General features: G+C 44.5%; 1 protein-coding gene across 1 annotated transcript in view; it reads left to right on the top strand.

The window, feature by feature from the left end:
- The first annotated feature begins 1,785 nt into the window (after positions 1–1,785).
- Positions 1,786–18,422, top strand: part of HPSE (heparanase) — a 50,655-nt gene continuing 34,018 nt past the window's right edge. Inside the window, exon 1 of the mRNA XM_003923967.3 lies at positions 1,786–2,115. Within this exon, the coding sequence (XP_003924016.2) occupies positions 1,889–2,115 (227 nt within the window). The 5' untranslated portion in view covers positions 1,786–1,888. The remainder of the gene's footprint in view (positions 2,116–18,422) is intronic.

Below are 18,422 nucleotides of genomic sequence, written 5' to 3'. Positions count from 1 at the left end.
AATTTTTTTCTTATGTATACAGTAATTATAGGATATGAACCTGATTCCAGTTGCAAAATTTACTATGAGCTTAGCTTTTAAGTTGTTTATGAATAGGTAAATCTATGCAAATAATAATGATAATAATTATTATTATTTTAAGACAGGGTCTCACTTTGTCACCCAGGTTGAAGTGCAGTGGTATGATCAAGGCTCTCTGCAACCTCTGCCTCCAAGGCTCAAACAAACCTCCTACCTCAGCCTCCCAAGTAGCTGGGACCACAGGCACATGCCACCATGCCTGGCTAATTTTTTGTATTTTTTGTAGAGATGTGGTTTCATCAGGTTGCCCAAGCTGGTCTTGAACTCCTGGGATCAAGCAATCCTCCCACCTTGGCCTTCCAAAATGCTGGGATTATAGGCGTGACCTACCAGGCCTGGCCTGATCTCTGCAAATTGGATATGCATTTTAAAACAATTTTTATTTGTCGCTTTATTGGTAGTACAGTCTCAAGTGGAAAAATCTAAGTGTTTTCGTGTTATTTGCTTACTCAACAAGTATTTATTTATTGGACTCTTACTAAGCACCAAGCATGGTCACATGCATGAGCTGTGGCTAGCACAGCCTATAAGACAAACTTGATCTCTATTTTCATGGAGTGTATAATCTAGTAGATGAAGCCAATGTTGAGCAATGTCACAATACTAACAAATGGGTAAGACAGTCTAACAAACTGAGGATGCTATGAAAGTGTGCCATGAGGATTTGCAGCCTGGAGATTGAGAGAAATCTTCCTTGAGGGAAGTTGCGTTTCAACTGAGACAGACTGCCATCTGCTCAAGGTTTTGTAAGTGCATTCACATCCCTATTCGGACACTTCACCCAGTTACTGTCTCAGAGCTTGGGTGTAAAACAAGGACAGTATGCACTTGGCAGGGATTGTGAGAAGAGGAGAGAGCACAGGTAAACACACTTAGGCATGCAGTAAGCACTGAGTGCGCGGCGTTTGCTATGATTATTCATCACTGTAAGCACCAAGGGAAAGCTGAAGAAAAGTCTGACCAACAGCCCAAGATAAATGCGCGGAGGGGAAATTTGGCAAAGCCTCCACATTCAGGGACAGTCTGTACTTTACACTTTGTATGCGGGCTTCAGGTCCCGCGTTCCAGACCCTGGAGGAACTAACACTTTGATTGCTAAATATTGCCTTCATGAGAAGTGGATAAAGAATTTTGAGCGGTTGATTTCTTTCTAGCTGCAGTTTAGACTATGCCGAGGTCAGATTTTTTCAGGCAAAAGTAAAAGACCTGAGAAACTACCTGGCAAGAGGACAATCAGATTTTGGCTGGCTCAAGTGACAAGCAAGTGTTTATAATCAGATGGGAGAGGAAGGGATGAATGCTCCATTGGAGGTTTTACTCGAGGGTCAGAAAGAGACCCGGCGCCACCAGAATGAGACCTGGAAGTGGGAAACGCTGGGTTCCCACGAGCGCGCGCAGGACACGTGCGTCAGAAAGCTGGGTCCGGGGTCGGGGTGCCCAGCGCTGCTCCCCGGGCGCTGCTCCCCTGGCGCTCCTCCCCAGGCCTCCCGGGAGCCTGGATCCCGGCCATCTCCGCACCCTTCAAGTGGGTGTGGGTGATTTCGTAAGTGACATGACCGCCACCGAGGGGAAAGCGAGCAAGGAAATGGGAGTGAGCGGGGCAGGCGGGGCGGGGTTGGATCGAGAGCAGTGGGAGGGATGCAGAAAAGGAGTGGGAGGGATGGAGGGCGCAGTGGGAGGGGTGAGGAGGCGGAACGGGGCGGAGGAAAGGAGAAAAAGGCGCTGGGGCCCCGCAGGAGGAAGTGCGCGAGCTCTCGACTCTCCGCCGCGCGGCCCCTGGCTCGGGGAGCAGCCAGGTGAGCCAAAGATGCTGCCGCGCTCGAAGCCTGCTCTGCCGCCGCCGCTGCTGCTGCTGCTCCTGGGGCCGCTGGCTCCCCTCTGCCCGGGCGCCCTGCCCGGACCTGCGCAGGCACAAGACGCCGTGGACCTGGACTTCTTCACCCAGCAGCCGCTGCACCTGGTGAGCCCCTCGTTCCTGTCCATCACCATCGACGCCAACCTGGCTACCAACCCGCGGTTCCTCGTCTTCCTGGGGTAAGCGCCAGCCTCCGGGTCCTGTCCCCTCTCCGATCCTCCTAACACCTATGTCTCCCCTGCCAGCCACTCTCCTTCTTTTGCGCGGAAACAACTTCACACCGGAACCTCCCCGCCTGTCTCGCCCCACCCCACTTCCCGCCTCTCATTCTCCCTTTCTCTCTCTTACTGTCTGACCCCAGACCGCCTTTTTGGGGTATCATTTTTAAAAAATAGATTTAGGAGTTACAAGTGCAGTTCTGTTACACGGGTATATTGCATTATGGTGACATCTGGGCTCTTAGTGTAACTGTTGCCCGAATCGCATACTGTATCTAATAGGTAATTTCTCATCCCTCATCCCTCTCCCACCATCCCACCTTTTGGAGTCTCCGGTGTCTACTATTCTACTACGTCCGTGTGTACACATTGCTTAGCGCCCATTCTAAATGAGCCTTTTTATTTCTTTCATTCTGTGTTAAATGATTAAGCACCAGGTAAGGTCAAGTATAAGTGGAAATTTGAAAAAGAAACTGCCTATTTGCCCCAGTACATTCCTCCCATGATGAGGGGACCCCGGCAGGTGCACGTGGAGGCCTGAGAGTGCTTGAATCGCTGTGCGGTGTAGGACAACTAAGAGTGTGCCTAGGCTTCCATCTTTTAAACTCTGTTAGGAAGATTTTTCTTTTTCTTTTCTTTTCTTTTTTTGCGGGGGGGGGGGGGCAGATGAAAAAGGCTTCATAGAACAATAATAAATGAGACCGAAGGGACTACTGCAGTGACTTACAAAGTCCTAATGAAAAGATGTCTCTCCAAAATGGGGCTGCAAAATGTGGTGCTGCCTTATCAGCTCTAAGTTGTTTTTCTTACCTGAGAAAGAAGGATCCTGATGCAAGTTCAGAGCTCCTGCCCCATGAATGCAGGCTGACCCCAAGATGGGGAGCTACAGGGACAATCTCAGGCCTTCTAGGCTTCTTACCTAGTCCTTTTTTCTAGGCCCTGGGAGCCTCCAGTGATGGCCACATCTTGACCAGCCATGATAGAGGGAAAGATCACCATGTGTCAAATACTTAGCTGCTGTCCTCCCTGAACCCACACTATAGTTGCCAGCACCAGTTTCATGGATAGTGCTCTGGTTAAGAGATGGACAGACCACCCTGGCTTGACTCTCAACTCTGACAAAGATGAGTGACTTGGTTTTTCCATGTCTTTTGGCCACACCAACTCTCCATTTCTTCAGCTGTAGAATGGAATTTCTCAAGCTTGCCTCAAGGATTACTGCCTGAGGATTTGATGATCTGTTAAGAGCTTCACAGTGTTTGACCCATAATAAGTGATTGATGCTTAAATTGTTTCTTCCTAGGACATGGTGAGCATTTGGTAGTCATTCACTGGCTTTCTGTTTCTTTGGATCATAGTTAACCTCTCCTTTCCCTTGTGGCACTAGATTTTCTGGTGAGAAGGAACCCTCACGTTTTGCCCTTCCCCTTAAGGATACGAAGCTGATACTAGGCAGCAACTAGTTTGGGAATAGGATGATTACTCCAGAGAAATGCTGAACCACAGAGCTCCATATCTCAGGACCCCAGTATTCGCTTGCTGGAGTTGAGGGAGGAAGCTTACTAAAAATGAGGATGAAGTTGATGTCCATTTGCTGAAATGTGAGGACTCTAGGTCTCTTCTGCTGCAGCCAGCATATTCCCCTACCTGTGCCCTAGAAAGAACAGATGGGGGTTCCCCCTTAGAGTAGCAGGTCTAAAAGAAAAAAACATAGATTTTGACTTTCAGCGTCTGGGCCTGATCAGCCATCAGTCAAGCTCCCCGCAATTGACTAACACCCCCCAAAAATGTAGAACTTCCAATCTGCAATTTAGTGAAGATGATACCTTCATTCTTCTTAAATATATCTTTTAGTTTCCCAGAGCACCCTTCCCGCCACCCCTTGCACCTTTCTGTTAAAGACTTGAGTATAATGAAATACCAGGAGAGCATAGCATGTGATAGATAAAACTTTTTTTCTGGTTTACAAAACAGTTTATTCCTGTCCATACGTGCTTCTCTCCAAGGCTAGCTGCTGTCTGTTCCAGCCCCCTTCCCTGGAGAGGCCATCTGCCATACCTGCTTCCCAGAAGCATCAACAAGCACACCCAGAATGTTCTCTGCTAAGACCTAAAAAAGGCAGAAACCCATTCTCCTCATCTAAGACCTAACTTCTAAATTAGAGTCTGAGGGTTCATCTCCCCAGGAGGGCACAGGGCCCAAGCGGCCCAGCCGTCTCAGAAGACAGCATCAAGCTTTCTATGGGCCCACAGTAGAGGAGGATAGGACACCTGTTGTTTATTTATTTCAGTTCCTCAAAAGTGAAGATGTGTGAGTGGGAAGGCAAGAGCTGAGCAGATGAAAAGCTGAAGGAATAAGGAAAGAGGCAGACACAAACAGCGAACACTTCCTGAGTTCTTGTCATTTGCCTGGCCCTGTTCTAAGCACCTTCTAGATGTTAATCCATTTAGCCTAGGCTACAACACTATGAGGTGACTACTTTTATCATCCCCATTTTAAAAATGAAGACATTGAAGTTCAGGGAGTTTAAGTAACTTGGCCACAGTTTGAAACTAAACTCTGATCACATGAGACAATAGTACCCATAAAAAGGGAAAGCAGTATATATATATATATATATATATATATATATATATATATATAAATTTTTTTTTTTTTTTTTTAGATGGAGTCTTACTCTATCACCCAGCCAGTCTGGAGTGTGGACTGCAGTGGCAAGATCTCAGTTCAATGCAACCTCTGCCACCCGGGTTCAAGCGATTCTTCTGCCTCAGCCTCTGAGAGTAGCTGGATTACAGGAGCCTGCCATTGTGTCCAGCTAATTTTTGTAGTTTTTAGTAGAGACAGGATTTCACCATCTTGGATAGGCTGGTCTTCAACTCCTGATCCACCCACCGTGGCCTCCCAAAGTGCTGGGATTACAGGTGTGAACAACTGTGCCCGGCCCAGCAGTTATTATTTTTTACAGGAAAGAGAGTAGGATACGGTAGAAAAAGACTGTTTGGAAATGAATTGAAAGATTGATATAATGAAAAGAAGCATTCACGTGAGAGTAACAGTATCAGGGTCCAAACCTTCATTTAAGGTACTTAAAAGAGGCTTAAGCAAACTTAATTATATGGCATGGTTTTGGTCTCCACGATGGCAAATGCATTTTTTTTTTCACGTTTGCAACCAGAGAAGATAAAGTACACAAAACTTAAATACTAGTGGTAGAGCAATCTAAAATTTGAAAAAAAAAAATCTTTCAATTTGTCCTCTTCCCAGAGGGACTTAATCAAGAAACCAGTCAAAATACTTCCAAAGCCCAACTGTGTACAGAATTCCAAACAGAGTCTGGCCCTAAACCAACACTGTCCAATGGAAGTAGAATGTGGGTCTCATACGCAAGGTCATATGTAATTTTAAATTTTCTAGTAGCCATATTAAAAAGGTAAAAAGAAATAACTGAAATTAATTTTAATAATTTTATTTAGTTCAAAATATCCAAAATGTTTTCGCAGCATGTAATCAATATAAAATATTAATGAGATATTTATTATTTCTTTTTCTCGAACCACGTCTATATAATCTGGCATGTATTACTTACAGTACTTGTCAGACTATATATCTCCCTTTTTTTTTTTCTGAGACAGTTTCACTCTTGTTGCCCAGCCTAGAGTGCAATGATGTTACCTCGGCTCACTGCAACCTCTATCTCCCGGGTTCAAGTTATTCTCTTGCCTCAGCCTCCCAAGTAGCTGGGACTAGAGTCGTGCGCCACTATGCCTGGCTAATTGTGTACTTTTAGTAGAGACAGGGTTTCACCATGTTGGCCAGGCTGGTCTCGAATTCCTGACCTCAGGTCATCTGCCTGCCTCGACCTCCCGAATTGTTGGGATTACAGATGTAAGCCACTGTGCCTGGTCTCAGACTAACTATATTTCAAGCACTAGTAGACACATGTAGCTAGTGCTATGGTAGTGGACAGTACAGATCTGCATTTCAGTGAAGACACATATACAAGCATAACAGAAAGTATAGTGCTGAGTCAGTGGTAGAAATCAAAATCCTAAGTACTGCAGAGCCAAAGTGGTACAAACAGCAATCTCAGTGATAATGCAATTATGCTTGCTTTTCATCGCAATTTGCTTATTTTCCTTCAGCAAAGTTAATCTGTTTTTGCCGATTTGATAAATATCAACTCATAATGACTTTCAATATTAGATTCTTACATCTTCATAGACAGAGTTGCTTTTCACATTTGGAAAATTACTTATCAATGTTAAACACATGCTTTGATAACCAGTGTTGGAAAGAGGCACAGAACCCCCACCCCTTGCCATGTGCCTACTGATGGCAGAAATATCCATGGCCAAAGGGAAAAAAAGAGCTGGGGACAATCACACCCCTCATGTCTCCTAACCCCTGGAAAGTGCCGTCCCTCTTATTGAGCTCTTATTGTTCCCTTGCCCACTAACCCTATCCACAGTGCCCTGGGGTACAGTGGATAAGGTTAGTGGGGAAGGGAACAGTAAGAGCTTTTTGTGGGGTAACCCTATTCTAGCCTTCTCACAGAATATCTCCTCTAACTCCTTGTCCAAGCTATGACTTGGCTCTTCTCTGAAGACGCTGTGTTCCCTGTAGCCCTTTTGAGTAGCGGCTGCACACTCTCCCATAGTTCAGTTCTTTTCCTGTTCTCCAGTCCGGCTTCTGGACAATAGCCCACTAATTTGAACTTCATACTGCTATAGTTCAAATTCCTTTTGACTTGTTACTTTGGGCAAATTACCTCCTATTGTTCAGGTTCCTTGTTTAAAATGATGATAATAACGCCACTTGCTTCATTGGCTTGTTTTGAGATGAAGTGAAAGAAGGTAGGTAGCTTTGCTTGCCTAAACACTCAGTTTGGACTTGCCTGATGTGAATTACGGATGATGCCATGACTCCGGTGTGTGGTCCCTCATCTCCACATCGGCCTCTCATCCAGCGCTCCTGCTCACTGCACCCTGCCCCTCTCTTACTTACTCCCTCTTATTAACTGAAGACTGGCACTGATCTCACAGTTTCCTCTCCACCTCCAAGTCTCACCATCATCCTAGATGACTTCAAGTTACCTACATAAACTGTCTCGGTTTCCTCACTCTCACATTTTTTTATATGTTGTAACAGATAATGTTACAGTCGATGTAACACTCAAGGTGTAACAGAACCAGCTTGTCCAGCTCATGAAATGTAGGCATTTCTTCTCAATTCTGCATTCAGTGGCATCCTGTGGGTATCTGGAAATCAGCCATGGTGAGAATATTTACCATGGGAATTGGCAAATACTAAAAAGCAGGGCACCTTTTTTTTTTGAGAGCCAGACCACAGCTCTCTTACTCCATAGCTCCCATCATAACAATTTTAAACACCTCTGCTGAACACTTCCTCCTCTCTCTGCTTCTTCCATATCTGATTTGAGTTTCTTAATCTATCTTGTGAACCACTCTTGTGATAATAACCCCAAATCCCTGTTCCGTTGTTCTTCCTGCTAAAATCCCAAACCTGGCTTAGTCCAACTGTATTTTCTCTCTTTGGAATCTACAGGGCAGCCCAAACACCTGGAAAAGGAAATATATTACTTGTTAATTTTAATGCATATTAATAAGTCATTTTTACGCCTCATCTCCAGTCTCAGTGGCTGTCCTGTACAGCCGGCCTATTGAGCTCTTGTGGGAGGAGGGAGTGGACAGTCTCCCAGCCACAGAGATGGATGTTACACAATACATTTTTTAGCTTCCAGACTTCCCTGGCCCTTAGTGTTACCCTTAACTCTCCATGTCTCTGCCTTTCTCATTCTCTACTTTTTAAAACTCTCCGACTCCACCTTCACCTTATCGTTCTTAGCACATGACCGTACTTCTGCCTCCCAAAGAAAATGAGCAGTTACTTCCTTTTCCTTTTCCTCCTGTCATCAAATCTGCAGACATGTCATGCCTATGTCCAGCTTTCCTCCTTTCTCTGTTCTCAGGCTGCTTCTTCCAGTTCTGCTCTGAATCCCATCCCCTTACCAACCCCCCAAGGGCTTGGCTCTATCAGTCACCTCTTTCCTCTCCTGTATCTTCAGCTCCTACCTGTTTACCAGCTTCTTCCGCTCAGCATATAAGCATCCGATCCTCGCCTTTCCCATCTCAATCACCTCCTCACAGAGGTGCCTCTGTAGAAACCACCCATTTCTTCCGTCCCCTCTGCAGCCTGGTCTTTCGTGTTCCACCCTCATGATGGCACCATTACTGTGTCACTAAAATCAATCTCTCTGACATCATCAATGGCCTTCCTCTGTTGGGAAACCTAATAAACACTTTATCTTATTTGGTCTTTGTTATAGGTTGAATGAGGTCACCCCAAAATCCGTATTAGAAGTCCTAACCTCAGTACCTCAGAATGTGACTGTATTTGGGAATAGGGTCATTGCAGATATCATTAGTTAGGATCAGGTCACACTGGAATATGGTGAGCTTGTCATCCAATATGACTGATGTCCTTATAACAAGGAGAAATTTGGAGACAGACATGCACATAGGGAGAGTACTGTGTGATGACTAGAGTTACGGAGTTGGAGTCAAAAAGCTGTGGGAAGTTAGGAGAAAGAGCTGGAGCAAATCCTTTCCTATGTGTTCAGAGGAAGTATGGCCCTGCCAATACCTTGATTTCAACTTGATGGCTTTTCAGAACTGTAAGACAATACATTTCTGTTGTTCAAACCCATTCGTTTACAGTACTCCGCTACAGCAACGCTAACAAACTAATAGACACTTGGAGACATTTGGCAAGGTTGACAATGGAAGTATTTTCTTACCTCTTTAGGTCCGTCACTTTTTATGTGGATTCTCTGACAATCTCTCTCTAGCTTGTCTTAAATGTGGCGTTCCTCAGACTTCTAACCTAGGCCTTCTTTTCACTTCATGTATTCCCTGGGTGGTCTCATCCACTTCCAGAAATTACTTAAATTGCTGCTAATGCTGGAAAATATTTAACAACTGGCTCTCTGGGAGGAGGGAGACTGGTTTATGGTTTTTGCTGATTTCTGTGGTGTAAATACTCCCTCCCTGGTCAATTTCAAACTGCCAACAGTTTAACAAGTGGCTCACAAAATTTCTCCAGATTTAACGTGGCGTTCACAGGCTGACAAGGTGGCACAGCCCACTCCAGCACACCTCTGCTTTCGTGTCAGAGAGAAGTAACTTATTTTTGTACAAAAGGTAAGATAAAAACACCTATAGGCCCTTTGTTTTTCTCCTTAACAAACTGCTCTAGAAATAGAATAGCTGCAGCTTCTTTCATGCATTTGTCTGTTATTTCCACATCACTGTGGTGGTGGGATTATTTTTCCTTTGTTTTTCTTGTATGTGATTAAAATACTGCACGTTTGATCAGTTTTAGTTTTATGGCCTGTTTTGCAGCTATACTAAATCTAGTTTTTGTCAGAGGGCATCAGTATTATTTTCTCAAAACAAGAAAATATTTCATTGCAAAAGAGACAAACAAAAAGGTCCTTAATACCAAAACTTTGAGCAGTGTCCGAGTGGTAAACCCAAGCAGCATTGGGTTTTCATTTTGTTCAGGAAACAGTCCTTGTCTGGCCCCTACTTACCCTTATATCAGGCAGGCCTTGCTCATTCATTCACTTAAATATTTGTTAAAAACCAGCAGTGTGCCGAGTACTTATCTAGGTGTTGAGTAGATTCTGATAAGTCCATCAGATGCCTGCTATCGGGGACCTTGCAGCAGAGATGGGGGCTGCAGTAGAGAGTAAGCCAAGGAAAGGAACTAGGAAGCTGATTTCAGAGAGCAATGAATGCTCTGAAGAAAATGAAGGCAGGGCAGTGTGATGGAGAGTGACTCAAGGTGGTACAGTTTGTACCTCTAGGGACCAGGCTGTGACCCAGGTCATGCACAGATGCCTGTCATGTGATGCCACAGCCCCTTTTCCAGGTGCTCATTTCCTCCCACTTCCCAGCACAACTGCTTACAAATACAGCTAGAGGAACCCAAATGAGCTGCCTTTAACATCAAACCCAATCAAAACGCCAAGGACCGGAATCAGTGCCCAACTGAAGGCAGTGGCACAGAACCAGCCTCGAGTGATTCTCTCTGAGGAAGTTCCTCATCTTGGTTTTAGGGCCATGCCTTGGACCTGTGAGCTAGAGGTTACCAGTCCCTGACATTTCCACTGAGGACTTGCCAGTCTACATCCCTAGCTTAGATGTGTCTCCTGAGTTCCACAGATACACGGCCAAGCGCCCAATGGATAGAAATATGTTTTTTGGTGTTCCATTGGTATCTCAAATTCTACAAAACTGAGTGCCCCTTCTTTTCCCTGTGCCTCCCCATCTTCAATCTATTACCTATTCCTCATCCAGCAAATGATATTACCATCTTCCAAGGTGCTTCCTAGGAGCAATCCTTGACTCCTCCTCAATGTCCAGTTAACAACCAAATTTAGGCTGCGTGCAGTAGCTCACGCCTATAATCCCAGCATTTTGGGAGGCCAAGGCAGGTGGATCATTTGAGGCCAGGAGTTCAAGACCAGCCTGGCCAACAAGGTGGAACCCTTCTCATTTATATATATATATATATATATATATATATATATATATAGAGAGAGAGAGAGAGAGAGAGAGAGAGAGAGAGAGAGAGAGCAATATACACACAAACACACACACACACACATATATATATATATATATATATATATATGTAAATCCAAATCTACTATTTCTACCTTTAAATGTGTCTTGAACTAGCCATCTCTTTCCATCTCTGGGCTGTTACCTTACCTCAGTTTATTACGTTTTGTCTACATTAACATGACCAGAGTCTTGTTCCTTCTCTTCAGTTATTTGTAATATAGCCTGTAATTCCTTTCTAAAATAAGTCTGGTGAGGTCACTCCAACTGCTTTAGATCCTTCCATAGCTCCCTGCTGGCCCTCATATGAAGTTGGCCTTCCGTGATATGGCCCTATTTGCCTCTCCATTGTGTTCTTTCCCAGCCTCTCTGCTGTTGAGATTCATTTGGGGTGCTGGCAAAATATTAGGGAAATATTAGGGAAAGTTATAGATTGTAGTCTCAAACCTTTTGGAGGGCCAAAAGGTTTTACTGGGACAGGCCGAAGGCAGCTGGCTCATTAAATTAGGGAAAAGACAGATGATAAGAGGCTTTCCCTGTTAAGTCTGTTTACCCCACATCCCTTTGTCTCTACTGTGTTTACTCATGTAAACTTTGTGCTGGATGGTCCTCTCAGGGGGAGATCAAAAGGGAATTATCCATTAACAGTGTTTACTCTGGGCTCTGGAAGCTAAAGCTTTTATCATTCATAAAACCACTCTTTCAATCATGTTAATTATCCACAAGTGTGTTGACTTAGAACCTCTGTTATTTAATCTTTACCAAAGAAATGTTAGGATGTGACAGGGTAGTCTTGGTCGATTGGCAGCAGTCGTCCTCTGAAAGCAGTCAACGACCATCCCTAGCCCACTTAAATCACTGACAGTGTGAGAGTGCATTCATTCATCCATCGTTGAATCAGGGCCTGCAGGACAGACCTCCGCAGGTGGTGATCGACATCTTACTCTGTCCCCCATCTCTAGGCACCAGCCATACCCTCTGCTCTTCAGTTATACCAGCTTCTCTTCTATCTCTGGTCTTTGCACAGACTTTTCCCTTCACCTAGAATGTTTTCTTCAATCCTACCCCACTCTCTTTCATATAGATAAGGTTTATTCCTTTTTTATGTCTAGCAGTGAAGCCATTTCCCCTGAAAAAACCTTCTCTAACCACCCCTCTACCCTCGGCCCAAAGTCTAGATTAGGAGCCCCTCTGAATGTTTCCATAGCATTATTTAAGAATTGCCTATTTACTGGTTTGTATCTATCACTAAACTATAAACTGCATGAGAACAGCGGCTATCTCTGCCTGGTTACTGTTCATCTCCAGCAACTACCATAATGCCTGGCAGGGTCAACCTGCAACAAATATTTGTTGAATAAATTAACAGATGGCATTATCTCCTTAAGTAAATCTTGCTTTTTTCACCTATTAAAACAGACGCATAGGCCAGGCATGGTGGCTCGTGCCTGTAATCCCAGCACTTTGGGAGGCTGAGGTGAGAGGATCACTTGAGGTCAGGAGTTCAAGACCAGCCTGGCCAACATGGTGAAACCCCATCTCTACTAAAAATACAAAAATTAAAAAAAAAAAAATACAAAAATTAGCTGGGCATGATGGGGGGTGCCTGTAGTCCCAGCTACTAGGGAGGCTGAGGCAAGAGAATTGCCTGAACCTGGAAGGTGGAGGTTGCAGTGAGCCAAGGTCATGCCACTGCACTCCAGCCTGGGGCAACAGAGTAAGACCCTGTCTCAAACACACACACACACACACACACACACACACACACACACACATCCCAACTTGTATAATTTAAAATATCACATGCTTGTTATGGAACACTTGTAAAATACAGGAAAGTAATGAAAAAGTCTACCATCTTTCTCACCACATAATGACCATTGCTATCATCCTGGCATATTTCTCTCTTATATAAATATATATATCTGTTTGTTGTTAAAATTACAATATAAATACTATTTATTTATTTTATTGTGGCATAATATGCAAAACATAAAACTTGCCATTTTAACCATTTTAAGGTGTGCAGTTCAGTGCACTCAGCACACTCACATTGTTGTGCAAATATCATCACTATCTATCTGTCTCAGAACTCTTTCATCTTCCCAAACTGAAACTCTGTACCTGTTAAACAATAGTTCATCCTCTGTTTTCCCCTCCCTACAATTTATTCTTATTTGCATTTCTACCAAACTGAAAATAGCTACTTCTTCCTTACTTAGTTTACATCAGCATTTCGTTTATTTAGCAGTGGTTTTGAGGATCCCATGGCAGATGTCATCCTTCCTAGAGCTCTTTAGGGCTGTCAGGTATTTCAGTCAGGGTAAATTCTGGGTTAATAACATTTTAAAATCTCACTTTATTCTGAGGTTCCTAGTGCCAGAGCCCACCATACTTTTAGAGGGCTCCCACGTTACAAACAAAAATGTGGTGAGGAGGAATCACTGAAGTTTTAATATAGGAGACTTATCTTTTGCTCAATTTCTCTTTTAATTTATTTCCTAAACATAAAGAAATACTTTGAAAATTTTGCATAGCATTATACATATGTAATTAAGCATGAGCACATCTTAAAATTTTAAATTTTAGATCAGATCTTTCATTCCTAGGGTATTAAGAAGTACGGGCAATTTGGCTGGGCATGGTGGCTCACGCCTGCAATCCCAACACTTTGGGAGGGTGAAATGGGCGAATCACTTGAGTCCAGGAGGTAGAGGTTGCAATGGGCTGAGATCATGCCATCATACTCCAGCCTGGGCAATGAGAATGAAACCCTGTCTCAAACAAACAAAAAAGTATTGGCAATCAGTGCTCCAGCAATAATTTCCCAATTTGAAATAAACCTACGTGTAGACAAACTATTTAGGCCATTCCAAGAGTTACATAGCATTGGTTTAATATGTTTTCAGAGCATTCCAGGAAGCAGGGTGGCCAGCATTGCATGTTTGATACTTAGAAATGTATGATAGGTGTGTCTCTTTTCCAGGTCTTTTGTTGTCTTAGTTTTGCTCACATAAATATTTATGAACATCTTCATCTTTTTGAGGGATTATAGATCATTCTAATTCCATTCTATAGCATTTGGTGCCATTCTATGCATATAATAGGCAGCCATTTGGAGCATTTTTGGCTTCCCAGAATATGCAGTTAGAATTGTTCAAATTAGAGGTGTCAGTGATGGGAATTAGAATCCTATATAATTCAAAGTCATTTGACTTAAATACAAAAAAGTGATTTTCCTTGGTGGGGAATGGTGAAGGGAGGCAGGAGTTAAGGAGAGAAGAAGAGATCCTAAGTCATTTATAAACGTCTCTGGAAACACAGGTGTTTGAAGACTTTTTAAAAAGTCATTCACCAAATTGTGTGTGTGTGTGTGTGTGTGTGTGTGTCTGTGTGTGTCTGTGTGTGTTTGTGTTTTAAATAGACCTTACTTTTTAGAGAAGTTTTAGGTTCACAGCAAAATTGAATGGAAGGACAGAGATTTCCCACAGACCCCCAGCCCACACACATGCACTGAAGCAGGAGCAGCCACAAACAAACCTCTCAAACGCCGAACAGGGAAGGAAGTGGTGATTTATTCCACTGGGAGCTGCAGCAGGTGAAAATATCTTAAAAACCAAGCTTCTCAACAAAGAAAACCCTTGCCCTTTTAAAGGCTTACAGTTCTAGAAATTACATGTGAAAGGGTCTTAATCCATGAAGTAGGCGGGACTACCTGACTAGGTGGGGGTTTGATCATGTTTAAGCAAAAACAATGCCTTCCAGAAAGATTCCTCCATACCATGCCCGTGATCTACATACAGGAATGTGATTAAGGGTGGTGCCCAGTATGCCAGCCTTTACCTCTCCTATTGAAATGCAATGTAGAATTCTAGAGGGAAGGGCTCGTAGAAGCTTGAGAGGATTAAGGGTCTCCTTCCTCACTCTCCCCTTTGAGAATCTCACCTACAGCATTAGTGAGAGTTCTTACTCTCATTCTCATTTTCCTGATCCTCTGTTTTAGCTATTAACTTAGTAGGGCTGTTCCATCGCCCTGTTGTGAGTTTAACTTCAAAAGTTGTATGCATAGGGAGTTCTGATGGATCGTAGCAGACATCAGATTGTCCATCCCCTGGGCTACACACCTTTTACTGACTACCATTATATAAACAGGTTCCCTTCTGTGTCCCTGCACATTCATAATAACTGTAGAACAAACAAATGGCAGTAACTTTCCATCCCACCTCAGTAACCTGGTGCACACACTGAGACCATTCTCCAAAATCAGTTAATATCCCTACTGTATAAGTCCAAATTCTAAGAAGAAGTCCCATGATGAGTTTCTTCATGCTTCAGCCATGCATAGACAAGCCATCTTCCAGGAAGTGGCTGGAGCAAGGCTTGTTGTCCTTCTCAAGGTGATTCTGCAGTCACTGTCTGTTTTCTTAGCGGGAGTACATCTAATTTTGAATAACACTAAGGGAAGTGTCTGCACCCGCTTTAATCCTGCTTCCTGACACATTTTCCCTAAGCTATTCTTAATAGCCCCGTCCATCCGGTCCACCTTTCCGGAACTCTGTGGTCAGTAGGCAGCATGCAGCTTCCAAGTGATACCCAATGCCATTGCAGTTTTCCGGACCAAATCAGCCACAAATGCTGGTCTGTTGTCTGAGCTGATGTGTAATGGCAGTCCAAACCTAGGGATGAGATCTCAAAAAAGTACACAGATTACTTCATGGGCCTTTTCAGTCCTTGTCGGAAAGGCCTCTACCCACCCAGAGTATGTGCACACCAGGACCGACAAATACTTATGTCCTCTACACTTGGGCATTTCAGTGAAATCTACCTGGAGATCTTCAAATGGAGCTGCTCCATAAGCTTGAAGGCCAGGGGGAATAATTGGACCTTGCCTCGCATTGTGCTGTCGACACATAGTGTATCGCTGTGCCACAGTTTTGGTCAGGGCCAATAAGTGTGAGATGTAAAAATACCAGCCTAACAACTTCTTAAGTGACTCTTGGCCTAAGTGGTTTTTTGTACAGCCTGTATGACCATAGCCCCTAATAGCTGCAGCACCACTGCTCTTCCAACTGTGGCTGGATTCATCCCTCTTTAATTATTTGCCCCCACTCTGCTGGGAGAAAGTTTTTTCTCCTTAGAATAAGTGGGCACCAAGTTAGGTATCTGGGGAACTAGAGGGGCTGTAACTGCAGTTCGGCAGGGAGTAGATGCCACCTTATGAGCTGCTGAATCAGCTCGGGAATTTCCCAGGGCTACGGAGGTGTGGGCCAGCTGATGTCCTTGGCAGTGCACACTGCCACCCTCCAGGGTTTCCAAACTGCTTCTAACAACTGCAAGATTTCATGTTGGTGCTTTATTTCTTTTCCCCCTGAATTTAACAGTCCTTTTTCTTTGTACAGTGCCCCATGTACTTGAAGGGTTAGAAAGGCATACCGGGAATCAGTACAGATGTTCACAGCCTTATCTTCACTCGGTTCTAGGGCTCGGATCTGAGCAGTTAAGTTCAGTCTTCTGAGCCGAAGTACCCTGAGGCAGTAGCTTGGCCTCGATTACAGTGTCCAGAGTTACTACTGCACAGCCTGCACAACTTTCTCCTCGTAGATGAACAAAACTGCTTCCATCCACATACAACTCCCAGTCTACTACCGTCCATGTTTGATCCCGAAGATCAGGCCTGCTAGAATAAACTGAGTCCAATACTTCAACACAGTTGTGTTCGACTGGGCCTTCTGATACTGGAAGCAAAGTGGCAGGGTTTAAAGTGTTGCAGACCTCAATAGTGATATGGGAATTTTTACATAGCAGGCTCTGGTATTTGGTTAACCCGGCGTTTGTCAACCAATGATGCCCTTTGGTATTCATTAGAGTCACTACTGCATGGGGTGCTTTGATATTTAAGTTCTGCCCCAGAGTTAGGTTATCAGCCTCTTGTGCTAGCAGAGTAGTTGCTGCTAGGGCTGTGAAACATGGGGGCCATCCCTTCACAACTCTGTCCAGCTCCTTGGACAGATAAGCTACAGGCCTGGGCCGAGGTCCCACTGTTTGCATTAGAACTCTAATTGCTATTTTTTCTCTTTCTGACCCATACAAAGTGAAGAGCTTTGTTAAATCAAGTAACCCCAAAGCTGGGCTGACAAAAGTTTTTCTCTTTCAGTTTCTGAAAGGCCTGCCACTGCTGGGATCCCCATTCAAAGGGTTCCTTGTCTCCCCACTTGGTAACTTCATGCAGGGGTTTGGCCAGTACTGCAAAGTTTAGAATCCATAATCTACAGAAACTGTGGCTCCCAGGAACTCTCTCATCTGCCTTCTAGTCTCGGGTCCCGGTAAATTGCAAATGACTTGTTTTCTGCCTGCTCCTAGGCTGCACTCTCCCTGCCAGATGGTGAACCCCAGATGCTGTACTTGCTGTCAGCAAATCTGGGCTTTCTTTTCAGACACTTTATACCCATAGTCCTCCAGGTGCCGAAGTAAGGCATCTGTTCCTTTAGTGCACCCGACTGCTGTGGGGTGTCCCAATAAAAGGTCGTCAGCATATTGGAGCAACACGCAGCCTTAAGTCCATAGCAGGAAATTTCTGGAGGTCATTGTCTAGTGCCTCCCCAAAGATGGTGAGAGAGTTCTTGAACCCCAGGAGTAGACAGGTCCAGGTGTACTGGGTGGTTACACCTGTTTCTGGATTTTCCCATTGAAAAGCAAATAGTTTCTGACTCTCCAAGGCCAGTCGAATTCTAAAGAAAGCATTCTTTAGGTCCAAGCAGGTGAACCAACTATCCTCTGCTGGCAATAATCCCAACAGCATGTACAGGTTGGGTACAGTTGGGTGCAAAGGCACTGTAGCCTGATTAACCAAATGCAAGTCCTGCACTGGCCTGCAGTCTTTGATACCTGGTTTAGGAACAGGCAAGAGGCGGGTGTTCCATGGAGACTGGCAAGAAGCTGTAATTCCACAGTCCTTTAAGCGTTTTAGGTGAACCTGAATGCCTTCTAGAGCCTCACGGGGAGCTGGGTACTGCTTTTGTCTACCCAGCTGATCCCCAGGCTTGACCTCAGTGAGCACAGGGGCCTGGATGATTTCCAGTCCTGGCGGATTGTCCTCTGCTCAGATCTTAGGCCATCGTCTTGCTACTGCAGGTTCTATCTCCCGGTCTGGTTCAGTTAAGAGCCTCCACCGTTCTTCAGGAGGAACCCTGAGGGCCATTATGACTCCAGTTTTAGGCAATGCTAGCTGTAAAATGCCACTCTCGGTGAAGGTGATGGTTGCCCGTAGCTTACTGAGCAGATCCCTTCCTAGCAGAGGCAAAGGGCAATCAGGCATGTATAAAAACTGGTGAATTACCTCATGCCCGCCTACCTCACAAGTCCGAGGCAAACAAAAAGACTGTTTCTCTGACACCCCAGTATCTCCAACTATATCAGTTGTTTCCTTTGACAGGGGTCGTTACCACCAAATATTCAGCACCTGTGTCGACGAGGAAGTCAGTGTCCTTGCCCACCACTGTCATCCTGACCATGGGCTCTTTGGGGGCAATTGAGCCCAGTCGCCTTCAGTCCAGTGGCCCTTCCATTAGACTGAACAGAGCTCCTTCACTTTTATCTGAAGCCTCGTGCTTAAGGTCT

Source organism: Saimiri boliviensis, chromosome 3 (genome assembly GCF_048565385.1).
Source record: "Saimiri boliviensis isolate mSaiBol1 chromosome 3, mSaiBol1.pri, whole genome shotgun sequence".
Taxonomy (NCBI): Eukaryota; Metazoa; Chordata; class Mammalia; order Primates; family Cebidae; genus Saimiri; species Saimiri boliviensis.
Note: the sequence above shows the minus strand (reverse complement) of the source record. Positions and strands in the feature narration are given on the sequence as shown.